General features: G+C 45.4%; 1 protein-coding gene across 1 annotated transcript in view; it reads left to right on the plus strand.

Moving 5' to 3' along the window:
* Positions 1 to 22,493, plus strand: part of LOC8032103 (protein outspread) — a 146,298-nt gene that overhangs the window by 39,142 nt on the left and 84,663 nt on the right. The window contains exons 2-3 of the mRNA XM_029966668.4: positions 6,909 to 6,989; positions 21,841 to 21,906. Of these exons, the coding sequence (XP_029822528.3) occupies positions 6,909 to 6,989; positions 21,841 to 21,906 (147 nt within the window). The remainder of the gene's footprint in view (positions 1 to 6,908; positions 6,990 to 21,840; positions 21,907 to 22,493) is intronic.

Raw genomic sequence — 22,493 nt, forward strand, 5'->3', positions numbered from 1 at the left:
AACAAAAAAAAAAAAGGGGAGCACGAGGTTTTTTTAGTATAGCAAAATTCCGGTGGTGTTGCTGGGGTGGTCGGCTACTTTACAACGTGAAGGGCCGTCGCTCTTTGTGTTTTGTCTCAAAATACCACTAAAATAGCTTCCGAGATACCTCCCCTGGTTGACCCTTCCAGGGTGGGCTATGTGCTCCCCGGACTCGAATGATTTTGAGACCCCCAGCTTGGGTGGATGTCTGACACTGACTCGACCGCCTGCCGTCTCGAGGATCGTGCTGTCCTACCTTAGCTGCGCACGCGTGCGCTGTTGCGTTGCATAGTGCTACGATGCGTGGACCGCTTGCCCGACTGGTGTCTTGAGCGTCCCATCGTATACATCACAGGACCTAGGTTGTCCCAAAGTAACTGTCAATGACGTGATAGACTGTCATAATAATACTTAAAAAAACGATATAGCTGCTGATGCTTCATGGTAATAAAACCCGAGGCTCGGGAACACAGAAGGAGACGAACACATTGTGTTGTGTTCGTCCCCTTGTGGGTTCCTGAGTCTCGGGTTTTATTACCACGAAGCATAGAGTTCCACGCTGGTAGGAGCGAACACGAGCGTCGCTGTTTACTGATTGCCGAAACTTCCATGGAATCTGAAGAGCGACTTTCAGCGGGCGTCTGGGCCATGCACCCCTCACCGGTGTGCACACACCGTCAGAAAACAGACCGAAAGAGCGCCTTTTTTTTTTTTTTTTTTTTTTTTAAGGACAATAATTTTTGGATACAAGGGGGACAAACACCAATCTCCAAATTTGTGTTTCTCTGTTGTACCCTCCTGCGGTTATTAATAGCGTCATTCTTGACCAGCTTGCTTGAACCTTTGCTTTCATTGCACTATCGTAACCTTTTTCTTTTTTTTTCACGCGAAGTTCGTTGGTAGGAAACGCGTTCCAGCACCGTTCCAGACACCGTGCGCTTTTTGTTTTTTTTTAGAGGGGCTTACTTTTGTTCGAGCGTGATTCGGGCCCTCCACTGTGGAGCGCCCTGGGCGAACCCCTTTTTTTATACGCCCCTGTGTACTAGGTACGACATCAGGTTGCGTGGCCCAAAAACGAGCGTTTTGACAGACGAGAACCGCATTCCGGAAACGATCGAGCACGTAAGGTCGTGTCGGGTGCCGCGTTCAAAAGAATCAAAAAGGGACCCCTTTTGATGGCGTCGTGGGCAACCGCCCAGGTCACCCACCCCCTAGGGCCGGTCCTGCGTGATCCTACACTGGCAGGTACAGTGCAGACCAAGTCTAACCAATTGTTGTTTTTTCTTTTCTTTTTTTTTTTCACGTAAAATTTGGGGCATTTTGCCATACTATGACTCCTGCTCGAAAGAAAAGCTGAAATTCCCGTGACTTCATATATTGCCAGGCTGAGCCCGACAAATTAGGGCAATGGGTTCGTTTGTTGTCTCCAATTTTGGCTAAAGATTGATTATAAATTTAAAAGCTGCGTACGAGATGCGCACCGCACGTTTCGCGCAATTATTTGGGTCCTCAAAAACAGATGCACACTCATGTCGTACTCCATAGCAGGTGCATAACTCATTTCTTGGATGCTCAAGTGTGACCGACAGATCGTGCAGGTCTCGATCGCGGAGGTGATTTCGCGTCTACGAGGCAAATAAGCGGGCATCAGCTCCGGGAATCAGCTGTTTCGGTTAAGGGGGGACAGTACCCAAAAACGTAAATTTTTGAACCACTTGTCCAATTTAAATTATATTTACAGGGCTTGTTTCTGTTTATGTTGAGAACATTTCTGCCAATTTTTGTTAACCTGGGTGAAGTACAAAAAACATTGCAAACATTCAAAGACGAAAGTGGGCGTGTCTGGGTAGGAAAACTATCGTTTTGAAATTACTTATAAATTTGTCGTTTTCATGTGTTACATTGCATTAGGACAGTTCAGAGCAGATAACTATGGAGCTATATTTCTATATTATACCATCTTTCATGACAAAAAAGCCACATAAACACAAATACAGTTTTTTAGATTTCCATCCTTTGTCCAAACTTTTAGTTCTTGAGCATGAAAAATGACAAAAATAAAAAATACAAGCTCATAGTTATCTTCTCCTTAAAATTTCACCCCAGAAAAATTCATAAAAATGAATCCAAGTTGCGTAATAACAAAACGATAGTTTTCCTAAAGTGAACTTTATTCCAAAAAGTGGAATGGAGAAAATGCGTTCAAAAGTGCTCCAACCTCTGCCTTTTCTTTAGCATCGGGGGACCGAAAATAATTTATAAAAAATTAACTATGCAGTGTATACTAATGAAACTTTCTGGGAATACTCTCTAGATGTTGGTGGATGCAAATATGACATTTTTCAAAATCAACTTTTTTTGCAGAAATAGTTTTTTCTGGGTAGTGTCCCCCCTTAAACGTTTGTTCAGTGTTTTTCAAAACACCGAAAGGAATAAACAACTTAGAGACCCGGAACACGAAGTCGCTTTCTTTGCAGTGTTTAGTCCTCAGGCGAGAGGTTTCCCTTTCGTTCGGAGAATAAATGAATTTACAATTTGTTCACTCCGGTAAGGGCTGTTCCGAGGTCAAACGCTGGCTATTGCCTGTTCATTACCCAGTGCTTTAGTACCCGTCCTAGGGCATTGACAGTTGAGCACCAAAACATCTTTGTTGAGCTCGACTACGCGTACCACGTCTTGGAGCCATGAAGAAATGCCATGCCACGAATATCATTTTATGCAAGAAAAGGCCAGGCTTGAAACAGGTTTGGCCCCATTACCCGAACAACACACGAAGCGAGCAGACGAGGAATCTGCGCCGTCTGCTCTCTCCTACTGGAGTGATCTAGAAAGGATCAGTGGGGCCACCGGAGAGTTTTTTTCTTAAAAAATGATGAAAGGGCGCTACGAGCCAAGTGGCTTGGATTTGCAGAAACAACTCTTGACCGGACGCGCAGATAATTTTTAACGCAGGATATATTTTATCACCCGTTTTTTTTAGAAAAAAGCGTTGCGTTCCCCCACCACGCTCGACCGGCACACAAGTCAAGGTCTATTGTTTATGAGTAAACTTACTCCTAAAAAAATCAATTGTTTACGAGCAATAAACTGTTGTTTATGGAAGCAAACATTAGAGCCCCTGGCTATATTTTTTGTACAACTTAGACGCGAGGCGTCAGGTCGGTACCTAATGCCACCGCGACATGACGTGTCGTCACAACGTCATGCGCCATCATAGCGACGCCTTGACTTCAAGATCCTTGTCGACGTTGACAACGAACACCAAGACGGCGTTCTGACGTCGTGTCGCGTTGACGACGACGTCGATGTCAACGTTGACGACGACGTCATGCGACGCAAAGACGACGGCGTGCTTGTCGTCCACGCGGCGTCACAACAACTCACGTCGTTGACATGACGCAACTCGACGTCATGACGACGTTGACGTCATTGTCGACGACAACGACGTTACACGACGTCAGGACTTCGTCGTCACGGCGCACCGACGTTGATGTCGACGAAGGCGACGACGTTACACAACGTCAAGGCTTCGTCGTGACGTCGTTGTGACGTCGCGTTAACGTCGACGACGTTGAAGTTGACTTCATGCCACGTCAGGACCACGTTAACGTGACGACGTCACGCGAGATCTGAACAACGTTAACGTTACGTCATAGCGACGTTTGACGTTGCGTGGGGTGTCGGCGTTGAACACCACGTCGACGTCACGACAGTGTTACAACGGCGACTTGATGTCGCAGCGGCGTCGTCCTCGACGGCGAACAACGACGGCGACGCACCGACGAAAATCCAGGCGAACCAAGCCACTTGGATCGCAGCGCCACCGCACCAACTTTCCCCATTCTGAACTTCAAGTGAAAGCACGAACGGAGCCTGTAGCTGTCCCCGCTCAATCATTTCTAGTTCACTGTACTCCTACCCGCTACTTCACGAGCAATGATGACAGCTAGAGTACTCGTCCTGTCAATGCAGCAGACTTAAATGTTCTTCTGCACTCACCCCTCGTAAGTCTGCGCTAAATAATTTTTCTTCTGCGATACAGAATACATTTACATCGTGAAAAACGGCGCGAAAGGAACAAAAACGAACAATTACACGGGACAAGCGCTAACAACTGATTTTTTTTATTGGAATGTGTAGATGACATTATCTTCGCTTCTTCTTCGTTTCCCCCTCCAAATGCGAACCAAGGTTCAGAAAATGTATCTCACTGTCCGTTAGAGTCAGCGAAGGTCGACTCACGCAAGATGGTCCGTTTTTCGTTATATGATAGGTTTCCTTCATTTCTCTACACCTTTGGTCTCGATGTTTAAACCAGGAGGTGTTCTCCGAGTCGGATGTTCAGGCATTGCCCCGTTTGCCCAATAGAGGAGCGCCCGCACGAGAAAGGGAGAGACCGTGGCTTTGACGCAGGTGACCGATTTGATGCGGTGCTTGACTTTGCAGCTTTTCGAAAGGAAAGGGACTGCATACTCGCATTTACCCATGCACCGTCGAGAGTGCCGGTGCGAACCGCGGTTCTCCAACGCCACACTGTATTGTTTGAACACCAAGAGCGAACGCGTAGAGAAATGAAGGAAACCTATCACCTAACAGAAAACAGACCATCATGCGTGAGTCAACCTTCACTGACCCTAAGGAACACTGAGATTCATTTTCTGGATCTTGGTTAGCACGTGGAGTGGGAAACGAAGAAGAATGAAGTGGGAGCAAAATCCATGGTGCGCCCTGTGCCTGAAGCGAACATACTGCCAGCTACACATTCGAGCAAATAATCAGTTGTTAGTCGGCGCTTGTGTAGTCCTTTCTTTTTGTCCTTCTCCCTTTCGCGTTGTTTTCCACGATGAACTCGTACAGACTTGCCCAAATGTCCATTCAATAAACTTACAATCGTTCAATCAGATCAGTTTCGTTAGGGTGTGTAAAGCGTCGTTGGTTGTGTTCTCCCCAGATGCTCAAGTGAAAACTAGTGTTCTCTATTACCTTTTTGCACGACTATAGTTCACACCCGGTCTATAATTTTCAAATTTCGACTGCAGTAAAAAAGTTTCTGCTTAAGGATCATTCCATCTCAAACGTCAAGACGTTGTGCTCAACCATTTCCGATTTAAAAAAAAAAAAATGTTTTCGCCGAAAAGAGTTTTGTTATAGCGTGCGCGTGGTTGTAACTTTTTCGGTGGGCGTACAACTGGGCATCGATCAATAATTGAGTAAAAATAAGATTTCCTTTAAAACGCTTCACAGTTTGTTTTATAATATTCGAACGGATTTTAGCTTGCCAGAAAGTTTTTTTCTTACAATATTAAAAAAAAAATGTATAAACAATAAAAACATTTCTAACTTTCTAAATATTTTGTTTAAATATTGCTTTGTACCTGGCAATTATAACTTCATTTTTTTTTTTTTTTGTAGGAAGGTTTAGATGCATTACATATAAGAAATGTTTGAAACAGTACAACCAAATACTTCGCAGAAAAAAAAAATTCTAAAGTTTCGAAAAAGTCCGTTTTGCTGCCTAAACAGCAGTTTATGCTACCTGGAGGTGGTTCAAGTAAAAATGCTGAACACAACGACTTCAGAAGATTTTATTGCCTTTTATTTGTAAAAGTTTAATTGAAATGATTTTTGTCTAAAGCGAGAAAAGAAATATTCAAGTTGAGTTCTCGCGTCGCAAGCCGGGCTGGTTTCTTGGCCCCTGTTCACCGCACAGCAGGCCACTGGGGACGTTGTAGCCGGACGGAACGCGCGATTGTTTGTCTCGAGCGGAGTGTCTACCGAAGGTAGACGCAGAAGAGTTGCCTCGTCGTATATCATATCCGTGGGAAAAGGCTCGCTTTTGCTTCCGGGGCTTTCCAGTCGCTGCAATTGCAACTGTCGTCTGCGGCGGTGTGCGCTACTTTCTGGCTGGCTGAAACTGTATCTGCATGTGGTTGAAAACTTTTCATTTATTCCGCGGGGATGCTCGAATATTATCTTCAATATGCGAGTATTGTCAGTTTTCGAACATCGGGGAGGGTAGTTTTGGGATGTTTCATCGCGTACATTGTGACCAAATGGGAAGATCACTGCGTTTGTTTCAAAACCTCCACGTCTGTATTATTAAAGCGCTGGCCGGGAAGATTTGGGACTAGACACTCGAAGGAAGGGCGAGTTTCCCGTCGCCTTACGCCTCGAAAAAATCTTACTCCGTCTCAGCTCAACTTGGCAAAGGCTGCGGTCCCAGTGAGCCAATCAGCACGTCGGAGGGAGACACGTGTAGCTTTTCTCTCTAGCTGCGCGCAGTGCTGTCGAAGCCAGGGGCGGGAGGGAGGGCAAAGTCGCTTTTGTAGGGATTTCGAGCTTCTGAAGGTAGGGAAAGTGACGCCTGAGACACAACAGAATGTCCGGCTGCTCGGGGTATGCTCTCGCCCCTTTTGGGAGGACAGCCACGGGCTTTGCCAAGTAACGCTGAAACCAAGTATATGAACTTGCGGATTATCTAGATGAACATTCTACCATATTAAACGGCGTTTCACAGGCCATTTAATATGAAACCAAGTATAGTTTAACTATACTTGGTTTCAGCTCACGTCCGAGCGCAGCGGATGCTACGAGCCGCCGGAGCCAATCCAAGCCCGTGTGAGTGGCACGTGACCTTGGAGAGGGGGCGTAGCGACGCGCGGAAAGAGTATCACGGGCTACGTTCACAGAGCGCGATTGGCTAGGATAGCTCGTAGCGTCCGCTGTGTCTGGACATAAGGTGAAACAGAGTATATACAGTAAGCTGGTGGTACGATGACTCCCGCCCGGGTAGATGGGAGGTGGACCCGACCTTCGACCGAAGCATGGGGTTTGTTTGTTCTCTACGCTGGTTTGGAGATTTCTCTCTGACAAGCTTTTTCTTGCAGGCGACGCGGAAGGTGTCAACGTGCGGGTACCTCTTTGTGGCGCCGGACTGGGACTTCTCGCAGGCTGTCAACAGGACGAGGGTGAGCGACGCCTTCTTTCCTCTGTACAACGAGGCCAGATCATTCGGGTGCAAATATCGCCAATATTGCTTCTAATCGAAAAGTGCGGTGCCATTCCTAACACTGTAAAGAGGAAGTTGATATGTTGTGGCTTTCCCCTGCCATCCGAGGCTATGTGAATAGTGCAGCACTATTCGATCCACCTTTGGCGAATGCTTCCTTTTTGTTTTTTTCCTTTTTTTCTTACCGGCAGTTATCAAGTTGTTAATCGAAGCAACGTAGGTCACTGTCATTTATTTATCCTTAAGCGTCCTTAAGGTTAAATATCCTTCGCATCTCTTATATAAAAACAATAAATGTTGAACTGCTCTCTAGAGAGCAGTGGCCTATTGCTTGTTTTTCTACTACGGCCAAGTCCATTAAAGGGACACTGACCTGGCTTTCCTGCGGACCTACTTCATTCCACTCTTGAGAGATTCATTCTCAGGCCACAACTTCCGCAAGCTGTTGCTGAAAAGGAAAGGTCGTTTCGCCGTGACTCCCTACATGCACAATTCCACGCACCGTTTAATATCTATCGCGCCCAAGTTCAACGCGAGTGGGGTTGTTTCCTGTCGTAGCAGATATCTAAAAGGGCAAATGAGAGCGACAGTCCCAAAAAGTTCGTCGAGTGCGAAGAAAGAAAGGCTTATTCAGTTCCACTAAGCTGCGGCAGTCAGTACATCGGACAAACTGGGAGACGCGTTAACCGCGTCTCCCAGTTCGTCCGATCCGGAAAACACAACTTGGAAACATTAAAAAAAAAATAATAATAATAATAATAAAAAGCTTCAAATTATTTTTTTTTATTTATTTAATCGTTGTTCCCAGCCGCACGTGCGATGTCTGTACTTTTTTTTATTTCTCTGATATTAGAACACTGGACGGGCACAACAGCAGATCTGGTTGAAAAATCATTCATTTGCCATTGGGACTGTCAGCAACAAACATTTTTGCACCCTCACTGTCCCTGACAAGTCGAATTCCTAACACCACCTATGATTAGATTACTGATACCTCGTCGTGACGCTAGTGCTTTTAAAACTTTTAAATTTAGAGCACATCTCCATTTGGGGCTGTCAACAAGAATATTTCTGCACCTTCATTATCACTGAAAATGACAGAGGTCGAATTCCTAGCACCAGAGATAACTACTAATACCTCGTCGTGACGCCAGTGCTTTCGAAACTTGTAAAATTAATGGTAAACTTCCCTTTAACAAGTTTCTATTTTCCTCCTTCGAAAACATTGATACATTTTGGGGGCAGTTTTACATTTTGTGGCATTGTATGTTGCTGCTCGATGAAAAAGGTCCCGTTTCCGTCCCCGTCGTCGATGTTTTATCCTTTCATGTATTCGTATCTCTCTCAATTTCTCCCTCGTCCCCAGTCCACGTGTCTCGGCCATTAACTCCGTGCTTTCGGTTTCAAACAGTTTTTTTTTTTTTTTTTTTTTGAGGTATACATGTAGCAAAATTATGATTGGGTTAAACGCCATATTAAATCGCCTGCCTTTTTTTTTTTTTTTTTTTTGAGGGGGGGGGGGCGTTTGATCTATTTATGTTATTACCTCATTACTAGCTTGTGCTACTCGGGGAACGAGTAGTAGCCTCAAAATTATATTTTAATTGGATCGGGCAAAAACAGCTGAACGTCCGGTGGCGACGCAGTGTTGAAATCGCGCCACCAGTGACATCACCGGTAAGCATTTTGGGATTAGCAGTCGGCCAGAGAGCATATTTTAAGGAGGCTAAATAACGCGTTTTTATCGAGAGAGAAAAAGGGAAAAGAAAACTATCCTTAAAATGAGCAGAAACAAGCGAAAAAAGGACCGAAATCACTGCTGCCGCCAGGCTGATTCTCAGAAGAAATACGTCAGATAGGGTTCAGTCCAGACGGAACAACTGTCGCCGCAAGAGTTCCGTCCACACTTTAAGGAAAAGTGAGCACCCCCCCCCCCCCCCCCCCCCCCCCCTTAGTCATCATGCGTTTGCAGACTGCGTTGCGTCGAGTGCGGAAAGCTAGTCACCGGCACATCTGTGCTTCGTATGAAGCATGGAATCCAATCCAAGGAATCATGTTGGCACGCGATATAAGCAGCAGGGATGTCCTGGTTTCTCGCTGCCGCAACGCAGTCAAACGCACCTGTCTGAACCAGGCTTCAGATAATTTAGCTTGCGTATTTCGCGTTCGCTGTAGGTGAAGGCACCTGGCGCGAGCGCGAGCGCATAGAACGCATATTTGAAAGACACGCGCTTGAGCAGAAACAATTGTAGCGAAAAGAAGAAAACTGAAACAACGCTTCGGGGAGGACCGGCGGACGGGCTTCGCTAGAATCACCTGCACGCGCTCAGTGTACTCAACATTTACTCAACCGCCGCTGAAGTCATTCGGATATGTAAAAAGAGAAAAGAAAATGCATCAGCGTGTTCAAGTTGTGATTGCAGAAATTAGTTTCGATAATTAATACAATTAATTAAACAGGCTTTTGTATACTTGAAGTGTAGGCAAGCGAGAAAACGGAACTGATCAAAACGTGGCGTGTAGCGACTATTCAATTTGATTTATAACCTGCAGTTCACTTTTGCAATGGCCCTACATTAGAGATACGAGCGCTTTCCTAAGGGCAGTAGAGGAAAATAATATATACGGCTAAATCTTCCACAGTCTTTTCGTATTTATGCAAAATATGACAGTGGTCACCATCCTAATCGGTCACAGAAAATACAGCAGTATATAAGCTGGTGGTGTCGAATAGTCGTGTGTATAGGAATGTAGAGTGTCAATTTCTGATGTTGTACCTTGTGCTGTTTGTGAACGCGTTGATGTATAATATTGTATGGTGTCTGTATGTCGCGTATGTGTGAAGTGTGGTGTGCATTATGTAGTACGTGCACGTCTGGCGAGGGGCTCAGAGCAAAGACTGTTGGTTTCTTTTTTTCTTATAGTTTGAGCGCTGTCCGTTAGGTGGCGCGTGTCGCCGCCCAATTCAAGGAGTCGCGCGTTTATGTGTCTAGTTATTTGAGTGAAAAATGGAGGCGCTCCATGGCTCCACGGAGCAGCCACAAAGGGTTCGGTTCTCGGCCTCTCGTGCCAGTGGGATCAGTCCCATAGCCAGTTGAATGGGTGTTCCGTGCGGTGAATAGTGCGTGCACAGACGCGGTGGGGATTACCAGGGACTTGAAAGTGGATAACGTATGCTAACAGGTGAGCAGGAGAACGAACGATCGGAACCGACGCCGCTTGAATCGGTGATGCCTCACCTCGCCACTGTCAATCGAAAACGCCAGATCACTTGCGGCAAGCACAGCAAGCAGATTCTCTGTTCAATAAAGACATAATTTCATTTGTCGCTATACGATTCCTTCTTTGAATGTTTTCTGGTCGCGGAGTAAATGCAGCCGGCCGCACGAAAGCAGTCGCGGACAAACCCCCTCGAATGCCCCCCCCCCCCCCCCCCCCCTCCTCCTCCTCCTCACGTCGCCGCCCCTACTCGTAATAGGTGCGGTGCCAGTGCTTCGGGGCGCGTTTTGGAGTGCTTTAGTGCGCACGGAAGGCAGCGAACGGGCGTACGCACTTGAGAATCGTAGTTTAGCGAAAAGCAGTCCAGGTCGCTAGACCTTACTCGTATTGCTACACTGTCGCTTGCCAGCCGCCATGTTACTTTTGGGGGTGCTCACTGTGACTACCTGTTGATTGAATGTCGTGTGAGTACCCATGGGGTCGTTAGTATTACTAAGGGGGTAGCGATATCTGTGACGGCTTCTGACTACCCCAAATGTAGTACCCTACGACTGCTCTTTTGTTGAGAGTGCAGGCGGAACCACTACAGTTCCGTCCAGACGGATAGCCACCGCTATCCAGACGGAGAGTTAGCAAGCCCTGTAGAGTTCCTTCCAGACAGAACGACTGTCGCCACTAGAGCCCCGTCCGAAGTTCCGTCCAGAAGGAAAAGAAACGCGCCGCTGAAGCTCCGTGCAACATACACAGGGGCTGATCCCTACATGCTCCACCCCTGACCCATTTCCGGAGGAACAACTGGCGGTGTTCCTATGTTAACTTTAATTTAGTTAAATTCACTTGTCCCAGCAATCTTATCTATAACATTTATACTGCTTCCTAAAAACCACTTTGTCCAGCCTCTGCAAACCACGCATCTCCGGCCTTTTTATTACCTCGTATAACTATTAAAAATCCCTCCCATGCACGGGGTTTCTTTCCTCTATTTTAAAGAGTTTGTTGTTACTGGGGAGTCAGATACAGTGAATGCGGTGGATAGTATTTTCAAGGCTTTATTTAGCGATGACAACCATTCTAATGCAACACCTAAGGCATGGGTGCACTGTCGTAATGAAGGAGCACTGCCTGTCTCAACTTCCCCCGACGTTTCTGTTCGATTGCGGAGCATTATTTTGTAACGAGGTTCGCATAATAAGAACCTGGTATTGTGGCTTCACCTTGTGAACAATCACAAGAAAAAACACCCTTGGCATCCCAAAACACAAGAAAAAACACCCTTGGCATCCCCCCAAAAAATGGACCGAGAGCCTGTTATTGTTTCTCTAGCTTGGACACGAAAGAGAGAAATGTGGTTTATTTACAGTAACGAAGAGGTCAATCGGCTTAAATAGGATTTGCTACTTCGCAAATTGGACACGGAAAGGAGCAATGTTCTTATACTGGGCCCTCGGAACGGAACAAACGGGGCTCTACGAGGCTTGCTGTCGTTCCGTCTGGTCGGAACCCTATTGGGCCTGCTGTCCTTCGTCTGGACGGAACTCTGCTGGACCTGCTACTGTTACGTCTGGGCGGAACTCTAGACCATCCGTATACAAAAAAAAAAAAAAAAAAGCATGGTAAATGCAGTTTTAGCACTTTTCCGCGGGGGAAACATTCCCGAAATCCCTTTTGTCCCCGGTGCAAGCAGATCGGGTTACTTACCGTGTACTTGAGGGACGTGCGCGCGATACGTGGAAAACGACAGAGCCATTTCGTTATTTAGCCTAGATATTTTGCATAGGCGCGACGACGCCGTGCGGTTACGGCCCGGTGACATGTAAAACGACTGCGCGTACTTCCTGGCAATTCTTGAAGATGGCGGACGTTTGGACATGTAATAGTATGGCAACCTTTGCTGAGACGGAGGAGGCCTTGGGTTCACCTTCGAGGTACCCAAAGAAAGGGTGCTTCAGTTCCCGTACCTTTCGCTCTACCTGCGGGACACCCGTGTTTGTTAGTCGTGCTGCTAAACGCTCCAAGAAAGGCATTCTAGACCATGCCCCCTCAAGTCATCGTGTCTGGTCTCTGCACTAAAAAGTGCCTTCAGACTGTGGCAGTCAGCTTCAGTATGCAAGTCGAGAGGCAAAGAAAATCTGGCTGTTCTCAGCCCTATTGGCCGATGTGGCAGACGCTCCGTTGAAGAAAGCAAACGGCTTTAGACCAATAAGACCAGCGTCTAGAAAACAAGGCCAGTGGTAATAGCGCACCTGCACAAAATGTCCTATAAGTAAAAAAGAAAAAAAAAGTTGCAAGTTATGGAGTTGGAGTAGCTTTTCAGCAGCGCAAAAATAAAGTCCAATTCGCCCTATAGTGAATGCTGAGGGTACCACAAAACACAAGTGCCCCAAGAAGCTTGCCAAGCCCTGTCTCCCAGACGCTTCGTTTCGTGTGGCGAGGGCTACATAGGCCAAACGGGCAAATGCCTCAATGATCAACTCCGTGAGCGTGATTACTCCTTGAAACCTACTGTGGGCGGACAACTTTCAATCCATTGTGAGGAGTGCACATGCAGATAGATGGCTATTCGGCGAGACAACCGTCTTGGATAGTAACATCGACAAATTGACCCGCGAGGTGCTGGAGGCCTTCCACATCCTTCGTGAAGATAAGAACTGTATTAGTGTAAGGTCGGTGGCGCTTTCAAACAAGGAAAGAGAATTCCTTCATTAGACAGCCTGGGTGGAAGAGAGCGACTGTCACTCACGGGGCTGGATCACTCCGTCTTTTCTTGTCAATAAACCTATAGTTCCGAGGGGAGGCACTCACTTGATCGAATGACGTTTTAGCGAACGCCCACGTTTCATCGAACGACACTTTAGCGAATAGTCGGACGCCGCGAAGCGGCGTTTTCGGTTGGGCTAAGTGAATTAATATTTTTGTAATGAGTCGCCGCAGACTGTCGCCGCGAAGCGGCGTAAAGCGCAGCGCGACGGATCGGTTAACGCGCGCCCCCGTTATTCGCTAAAACGACCATTCGCTCAAATGTCGCCGTTCGCTAAAATGTCATTCGCTCTTATGATATGGACCCGGGCTGGTCACCACTCTTCCAGGTAGGTTATTCCACTCGTTGATAGCCAGATCTAAAGGAGATTCAGAATACGGTTTTGTTCGACAGGATAGCGACCTGATTTTGTGCTGGTGATCGAGTCGAGGAAAAATTCGGTAAGGGGGTAGTTAAAGCTGACTTTTAGGATCCCGATTATGGTAGTGCAGTCGATGCAGAAATGATACTTTGCGTCTATTGCATAGTGATGCTAGGCCAGCTTTGGACTTGAAGCTGTCACGCTGGGCGTAAATGAAGAATCTCTAAAAATCAAACGAACGGCTCTATTTTGAACAGATTCAAGTTTATTAATCAAATAATCTCGCGAGGGATTCCATGTTATTTCAGCTCATTTTACTGTCGAACGAATAAAGGACTTGTTAGCCAGCAAACATACATCAAATGGGAGCCACCCGTTTCCCTCCCCCGATGAAGGCGTAACCGACCGGAGGGCTTCGAGCCTGTTCGTTCCGCATCGTGTTGAGGAGAGTTCACCACTTTGCTGGCCAACTCTCTGGCACTCCTCCAGGCATCTCCCGTTTTCGGGAGACCCGCGGCAGATCCTCCCAATGGACGGCCGTCTGGCGGGGAGTCCTCAAGTGGCCTCCGGGCGACGGTTTGAGTCGCGGCGTGAGCTCGTCCGACCGGCGATAACTCGACGCTAGCAATTCCCCTGGCAGTCGGCGTCCCCTCCTTTTTGTGGACGTCCGTCTGCAGAGAGCTCTGGCTTGATCTCCTGCGACGACGGGCTCGGCCCATCGGCGATGACTCCGTTCGCGGTCCCTTTCGGTTCTGGGGTCGGCAAGCGCTGCGAGCACTCCGCGCCCACAGCTCGCTTGACCGCAGTGTCTTGTTGGGGATTCCTGGGTCGGCTTTATAGAAACAGCGTCTCAGCTGAGACGGGGGGGGGAAAGAAAGCACCGCCGAAGCCACGAGCAGAGCTGGACTCAAAGCGAGTCTCAAGACGGGCACGTGCCCCAGGCCGGTGCTTTGTTTCCCTCAGTCTCAGCCGCTTCTTCGAGCAAGCCGGCCCGGTTTCCGAATAAGCGCTGTTGTGTATCGGGATCCTCGTTGTTGGCATGGCGTTGGCGAACCCGGCGCGGCGACCGCCCTCGGTGCTAGCCGTCGGCCGCGCGGAGGAACGGACATCGGGCTCTTTTTGAGCACCGGTTCTCGGGCGTGAAGATACGTAATCCCCACAGTCAGAATGCGTCATATACAAATTCCTTCTAAAATAACCGAGGGCGGTGCGATTTGCTTGGCTAACGATAGAATCTATATGCATTTTCCAATGTAGGCTTTCAGTTAGTATTACACCAATATATTTATAATCTAGAACCTTTCAGAGCTGTAGCCGCTTGTTTCATAGTTGTTTGTAATCGTTTTTTTTTTTTTTTTTTTTTTTTGTGCGTGAAATGCGAGAAATTTTGTTCTCGAAATGCTCGTCACCATTTGCCATTTCTCGCACCATGATGATAAAGAATCTAGGTCATGCTGCAGGGTCAGGCTGACGTCTTTTAAGACCATGTGCCTATATATTACGCAGTCATCTGCGAAAATTCTAATTTTAGAACAAATAGATTTAGGGACTCGTCAATGCAGAGTGCTGGGCTACAAGGCTTCGAGTAAAGGTTAACTCCTGTCCAGATGAGGCCAGAACAAAACAAGATTGCAGTCGCGCCTTACATGCACAAGACGGCGCATAACCTAAAGAAAATAGCGAGCCGCATAAATACGAAAATATAAATAACGGAAGGACATAAAAGACGAGGACGTCCCCGCCCTCGTCTTTTATGTCCTTTCCTTATTTATATTTTACTCCCCCCCCCCCCCCCCCCCCCCCCCCCTCCCCCCACCACCACGTTCTTCAGTCCAAGTATTAATAGGAAGGTTTCTTTTCTGCGCCGTAAAAGCTCGCCAGGTTGAGTCATTTGACGAACCCTTTCCGCAAAGCCTCGCCGGGCTGTGTGAAAAAGCACAGAAGTCCGTTTGTCGCTTGTGCTCAGGGTGTTGTTTATCAGATTCCGTTAACATGCGGAAAGAAATACGTAGGACAAACCGGCAGATGCCTGAACGATGGGCTCCGCGAACAGAATCTTGACTGTCAACAACTAACGAGATGGCCACCTATCAGTGCATGGTCAGGACTGCGGATGCAGGCCGTTGTTCGGCACATGCTCAATACTCCATGGCCAAACATAAAAACAAAACTTTGAGGGAGATAATCGGAGCGGACGAGGTGAAGAGATCTGGTGTAGGCTGTGTTAGCGTTGCGTCCATTGACCTGTTTGATAAGGAGTTAAAGTTGATGCGAGCGGCGGCAAGGCCTGGGGCTGGGTGATTGTGAAAGGATATTTCCCATTTCCACGTTCATTAAACAGTTGCAGACAGCGCTCGTGCGTGTCTAGTCTCTTTGTCCTCGTCTAAAAGCGCTACTATGCCCTGGAGAGTTAGGGAAATCATATCGATAATTAAAAAAAAAAAAAAAAGTAGCTGGCCAAGGACCGATATCTCAGGAACTCCATATTTTACCGAAATTTTCTGAGAACTGACATGTTAAGAGCTGGCACATACTGAGTTCTAGCTGTAGGAGAGGAATTCTTTGATCTAGCTAAAAAAAAAAAAAAAAAAAACTAGTAATTTTTTTTTTTTTTTTTTTTTTTTTTTTTGTCGGCGTTTGTGTGGGACTTGGTCGAACGCCTTCGAAAAATCGACAAAAATAGCATCAGTCTCTACCCGTCAGTGAATGTTCTCATGTATGTAAGTAATGAAAGTTTCGAAAGATCTTTTTTTACAGAAACCATGCTGGTTAGGGAAAAGAAAGTTAACAGGGAGTTTTCGTAGACCGTTTTCGCCGTCCCTCAAGGCCCTCCGCAACCCGCTACGATACCCGGAACACTACAGTCAAGGCCACCGGCGCGCAGGCGCAGTAGCAACTTCGTTGCGGAGGGCTTAGCGCAGGGGCAAACGCAGTCTGCGAAAACTCCCTAACATCTGAAAGGTAGTCTCGAAGCTTGCAGGGTATGCTCGTCAGGGAAATGGGACGGTAGTTGTTAGCCGACCTAACGTCTCCAGGATTACCTTCGCGTGTTTACAGTTTTGAGGTAATGATCCTTGATCCAAAGTCGGTTGAAACGAAGGTTGCAATAAAATACTTGAGTATGGCAGAGCAAGCTTTAGTAGTTTACACGTAATACCATCAGCTCTAGGACTAGAAGAGTGAGCGAGGTTGAGGATAAGCTGGCTAATCACGTTGGAGTCGACGCTTCTCCGATCAAGGAATGCACTGTTGTGACTAGGGTGCCTTCATGTGCGCTTTGCTTAGGGTGGTGGCATCTCGCCATTTTGTCCCACACGTTTATTTGTATTTTTTGTTCAGAAGCGCGTGAAAGAGCGTGTCCCTGCACGTGTTTGTGGCGCTGACTGTGCTATAGCGACATTTTGTTTTCGTTGATTTCTTTGTATTTTCCCCGTCAGCGCGTGCTGTCGGCATCGGGTACTACAAAGGGTGGCATTAGGGTGCCTCAATGTCCTTCTGTTTAGGGTGATGCCACCCTTTGTAGTACCACATGCCGACAGCACGCGCTCACGGTCAAAATACAAAGAAATCGACGAAAACAAAATGTCGCCATAGCACAGTCAGCGCCACAAGCGCGTGCAGGGACACGCTCTTTCACGCGCTTCTGAACAAAAAATAAAAATAAACGTGTGTGACAAAATGGCGAGATGCCACCACCCTAAGCAGAGCGCACATGAAGGCACCCTAGGTGGCATCACCCTAAACAGAAGGACATTGAGGCACCCTAGTTGTGACTATTTTTTATATACAGGTAAAGGAAATGAATCTTCGTTAAAAACTTCACCTGGAGACTGTTTAGAAGCTATTGCACTTTCAGGATCAGACAAGTTACCATGTTTGTCGGTAAGCCCACGTAAAGCACGTTGTTGTTTAGGAGCGCTAGACACAAATAGATTCATTGTCTGCAAAAGCTTTGCTTTAATCAGACTCCATTTTTTTTTTTTTTTTGGTTTTCTGATTTGAGATTAAAAAAACCTTGAAAATCAAGTCTCAATGGTTGATGCGATGTCCGAAGAGTTTGCTCTTTCATAATCAAAAATGAACTTGATTTCGCAACATTTTTTTGTGAATAGAAGTGTCAGCGTCCACCATGACAATAGCTTCAACAACGTTCACGGGTAATATTAAATAATAATTGAATGTTCCCGCGTTGGAACTCACATAACCGGATCGAGTGAACGAGACAGTCCAATCAGTGCCAGGATAATTAAATACCCCCTGGAGGACACTGTGGGTAACGCAGTATTCATAACTTTATACAATTCGCGAATGAACACGGCATCGCACTCCTATTAATACATGAGAAAACGCGAACTCGACCCGAACAAAACATATTTCAATCAGGCGAGAACCTTTTCTGAATTGCAACGAGGACACCACCACCCAGAAGGACCTGTTTCAGTCGTTGGTCGTTTGTTGTATTATTGGAAAGCCACGTTTTCGTTCCCAAAATAATGTGAGAGCAGTGTACCTCAACGGCATTATCAAGCTCGCCATGTTTAGATAAGTCATCTAAAATTAATCTAAAAAAAAAAACTTTTTTACTTTTATGGCTTGTTCGCGTTTGGTAGCAGAGGTCTGAAAAGAGCGTTCTGTAATTCATCAACTCTGTTCAGGTAGGGATCATAAAAGAATGCCTTATCATCCATGAACAGTGTTTCAAAACCAAATCTAACTTTTTTTTTTTTTTTTTTTTTTGCGTTTCTTGATGTAGTTTTTTGAATTCCCCAAGTTTTTTTTTTTGTTTTTGTTTTTTCGTCTTCGTCAATCCATACATTCGGGGACTGAACATTCCTCATATGCTTTACTCAGTGCCTCCTGATTTGTTTTCCTTAAGGCTTAGGAACTTGACAACAATCGCACGATTAGTAGAGCCCGGCTCAAGTTTGGACGCGGCGGCGGCGCGTGCGTTCGTCCAATCAGAAGCCGAGAAGTGGGTGGGCGCCAGCGCTCTTTGCACCGCTACGCGTCCGCTTGCCGCTACGGAACGCACCGCGCTCAAACCCCCACATGTGCGTATGGGCGCCCTCTCGGTCGCGTGACTCGCGTCTCTTGCCGCCATACAGCAACAACACATCGCTGACAAGGCCTGGATGTTATTTTGTCGTTTATGGTGGACATTTTTTTTTTTTTTTTTTTTTCTGTGCCGCCGTGGACATGCTTCAAAGCGCCTTTGCGCTTTGATGCATGCCCCCGTCGAAATAGCTTGCGTCAAAAAAGGCATTTCGCTGCTGTCGCTTGTGCCGTAGCCTATGCTTGTGCGAGTGAGCGGACCCCTTTTCTTTTGTGATGGGTCCCTCCGTCTTGCTTGCGGTCCTTTTTCGCCTTCCTCTGTTCATTTTGTTGGGCGAGAGCGCGGCCGCGATTGCCGTCGCCGAGTATTTTCTGCCGTCTGCGGGCTCGTTTGCTTTTTTTATTGCCTTTGGTTTTGCCTGGAATGGAGTCTCCCAAAATATCTCGTATATTAAAAGGACACTCCAACGACATTTCGACAAAACAAGACTGCAGAGGTTGCTTGGACTGTTTCACCCTCCGTGACTACAAATTCGAGTTTTTTTTTTTTTTTTTTTTTTTTAATTAATTTGTTTCCAAAAGCTTAGAAAATATAAATATTTTAATTTTACGAGTAAAAAAAAAATCATTATTAAGTTCTGTCGAAATGTAGTTTTTATCACATTTTGTAATGTGACAGAAGAGTTCTTTTAGTGAACCTGAACCTAGAAAAAGCATGCACGAAAGCTAATAGCTTCCAAATGTAAGTATGTCGTGAGGTTACATTTCATTTAAACACATTTGATGGTGAATACAAACAACTTTGTACCTTAAAGCTAAGGCAACCTTCCTCGTATCTTAAATGTTTGTGAAGAACCTTATTTGTGCTTTAAAGGGAAGATGGGGCACTTCTACATTTGAGAAAAAACGCTTGAATTGCATTCATTTGGCCTTTAGAATAACAGATATCACAATTATATTTCAATGCGACGCGCCGGAGAGCCATACGAGCAATTTCAAAATAGGGCTGAAGCCCCGCCTCAGTAGCCTTGGGCAGCCAAAAGATCCATCGATGACGTCACGGACAGCGGCTGTCTTTCGCGTTTTCTCGCGATTAACAACACTTGCGCAGCAAATGGTTTGGGTATTCGGGTTCACGAGGTAAAAATACACTAGAATTCACTTTTAACTCATTTTTTTCAAGAAGCTTCGTAGCTTCCCTTTAAATATTGCGGAACAACATAATATTGCCAATTGATAAGTGCAACAAAATATGAGCTACTTGAGATAAATATTGAAATCTGTGCAAGTTTTTATCTTTCTACATCTCACCGATGCCATAGAAAAAGTCCCATAGTCTGTCAGTCACAATTATAATATCCAAAATCATGAACAAGCTGCATTCTAGGAAGGAGCAAGCTTTTGAAGCCACCGGTGCAGCTTGCTGACGCCGATAGCATTAGAAATATGAGAGCTTTCTCATCAGGTTTTTTATTCCCAGTATTTAATATCTATCTCTTCAGCATAATGAGCGACGTAAAGCAAAATGAAAAGGGAAACTCGATGCTGCCAATTCATTTTACCATGCTCTGCTTTCTTCATGCACCATGTCGAAAATTCCTCTTTCGATGATTGTATGTTTAAAGCTACGTAAAAAAAATTGTGCGTGTTCATAAAAAGAGCTGAATAGCGGAGACTTCAAATGTCAAAAAGATTGTTTTCATGATTACTTTTTTCCAGGAACAGTCCGATTTAAATTATAAGAGAAAAAGACTCCTGGTCTAGATCATAATCTAAATCATGTCGCATTTAAGTTGTGACATATGGGTTTTCTTTTCTCTACCGTGGTTTTTGGTGTCTTGGTGCCATGAAAATTAAGTTTGATTAAATATTCTAATTTAATATTGAAGATATGCTTCGTGAAGTTCTCAACTGGCCTTCATAGGGCAGTTGAACTGGCGCCAACAATAAAAAAAAAAGAGCAGATTTTGAGTCGGCAATTCTTTTCCTTAATTGTGTTAAAGTTTGCGTAGAAATATAGTCACCATGAATGCCTTTACAGGGTGCCTTTGACGAGTATCTTTAGCTGGGTATTGAAAGGGTGATTTCATCTCAAATTGTGCAAGAAAAATGTTGGGTCCTCTAAAAATTTGTGAAAAAAATATATGTTGGTGAAAAATGTGTGACTATAATAAAGCCTCACATTACAACTACAGAAGTATATATTTTTTTGTTGTTCTTTAGTTTTGGGTTTCAAAATGGCAGTAGGTCTTGCGATTTTTGCAGCTTTCACGAGTGACACATTTTGGAGTCACGACGGAGGGTTAAAGCTCTCTAGAAGTGTTTTTTTTATTGTATTCTATACAATAGAAATCCTTGAATCTTGCACCTTTGACAACAACAGGCCAAGTTTGAATAGAGCTAGCTTTTGATGTACAGTCGTTTAAGGCATATGAAACATATAAAATGAAATTCCAAGCCTATATAAAAAAAATATTGTTAGTTTATATAGAAGAAACAACACCGTAGACTTGAGAAGAAAAGTTTGAGTTTTTTGTGTGCTCTTAAATATGCAATCAAGTTTCTCTGACATATATGGCCTTGTCATATTGTGCAGTGCGTTTGAAAAGAAGACATATTTGTCCCTCCCTTCTAAGATGAAAAGATATGGGCCATTGCCAAATTTTTTACATAATTATTATATATGCGCTTGGAATGTGTGTCCGTAGTATTTATGATATTTGAGCTCAAAAACCATTTACTAAAAGTGGGGTGTGACTGGTATGTTAGGGTAATTAAAAAAAAGTCTGTGCACAGTTTGCTTATAAATTTTCAAAATTCACAACTTTTCTGCAAATAAACTGATTGAAACATTTCTTTTTTTAATTTATCGAGCATAAAAAATTAACAAAACTTTATTTCAGTCATTGAAACACATTTTGCAAGGTAAAGTATTATGTAAACCATTTTTTGGCTTGGTGTTGGGCATTTCGTGAAGCCCAGACGAAAGTGAAGCCTGGATAAAAGCGTGGCTGTGAGGCTCGACACTGTTTATCATCGTTATCGGGTGGGAGAGGAGGAGTGAGGTGCTCGACCCTGATTGGTTAACGGTGACCAGAGGGGAGGAGCTTGACCACCTGTGCACACTGAAGGAGAGGAGCTCGAGAGTATGGAATGTTCATCGTCAGGTTTATCATCCTCAATAACGGTTGTATCGCTCCATTCTAATTTGCAGTTTTGCTCTAGTCACAGATTTGCCACCAACGTACATATATTCAGGATTCATAATTTTTTCAGGATTCATAGTTTTTTCTTCCATGATTTGAGATGAAATTACCCATATTGTAGGTGCTTCACAGTTCTGACTAACGGTACTGCGAGTGATTTGTGCTTACCGTTCCTTTACGCTCCACCGTTTTGTGCTTCTCTCCATTTCTTCAGCGATGGCAGCGGCGCTGGTTTGTGCTCTACGACGACGGGGAGCTGACATACTCGGTGGACGAACATGTGAGTTTGCCAATCAGTTTATCATTACAATCTTCCTTATTCTTTTAAGTCTCTCAAGAACCAGGATTACCAACTAGATAAGGACGTCACGCGCGAGCTTTCAGCTGCTTCTCCAACAGCAGAAGCCTGCAGCATTTTCGTAATGCCTCGGTTGCGCATGCGCACACTTGAAGCTCACGTGATCGAGGGCATCATAGAAAGCCTTCACCGGAGCTAGGCAACCTAAATGACGTCACTGTTCTCCCCCAAAGTTGTCTTGCAACTACATTTCAATGCTGCCTGAGGGTGGGATGTGTGCTGGGAAGGGTTGCAGACTATCCACGGCATGCATGTGACTTTGTTTTACCATGCTGGTGGTTGTTCCTACCTGTTATTGACGAAAAAAGAAATTGGGTTTTTGTGTCGATTTAATGCTTTTTATTATCAGAAGGTTAAATAGGTACTCTACATCGACTTCTCACTGGTGATAGTTAATGCACTTGCATCACTCCTACCTTTCTCCACTAGCAATGAAAATAAAGTGGAAATTTGACTACCGTAAAATATCGGGGGAGCAACCACCTCACTTTCACTGAAAACTGGTTTAA

This window comes from Ixodes scapularis, unplaced genomic scaffold (genome assembly GCF_016920785.2).
Source record: "Ixodes scapularis isolate PalLabHiFi unplaced genomic scaffold, ASM1692078v2 PGA_scaffold6__148_contigs__length_123643588, whole genome shotgun sequence".
In the NCBI taxonomy this organism is placed as follows: Eukaryota; Metazoa; Arthropoda; class Arachnida; order Ixodida; family Ixodidae; genus Ixodes; species Ixodes scapularis.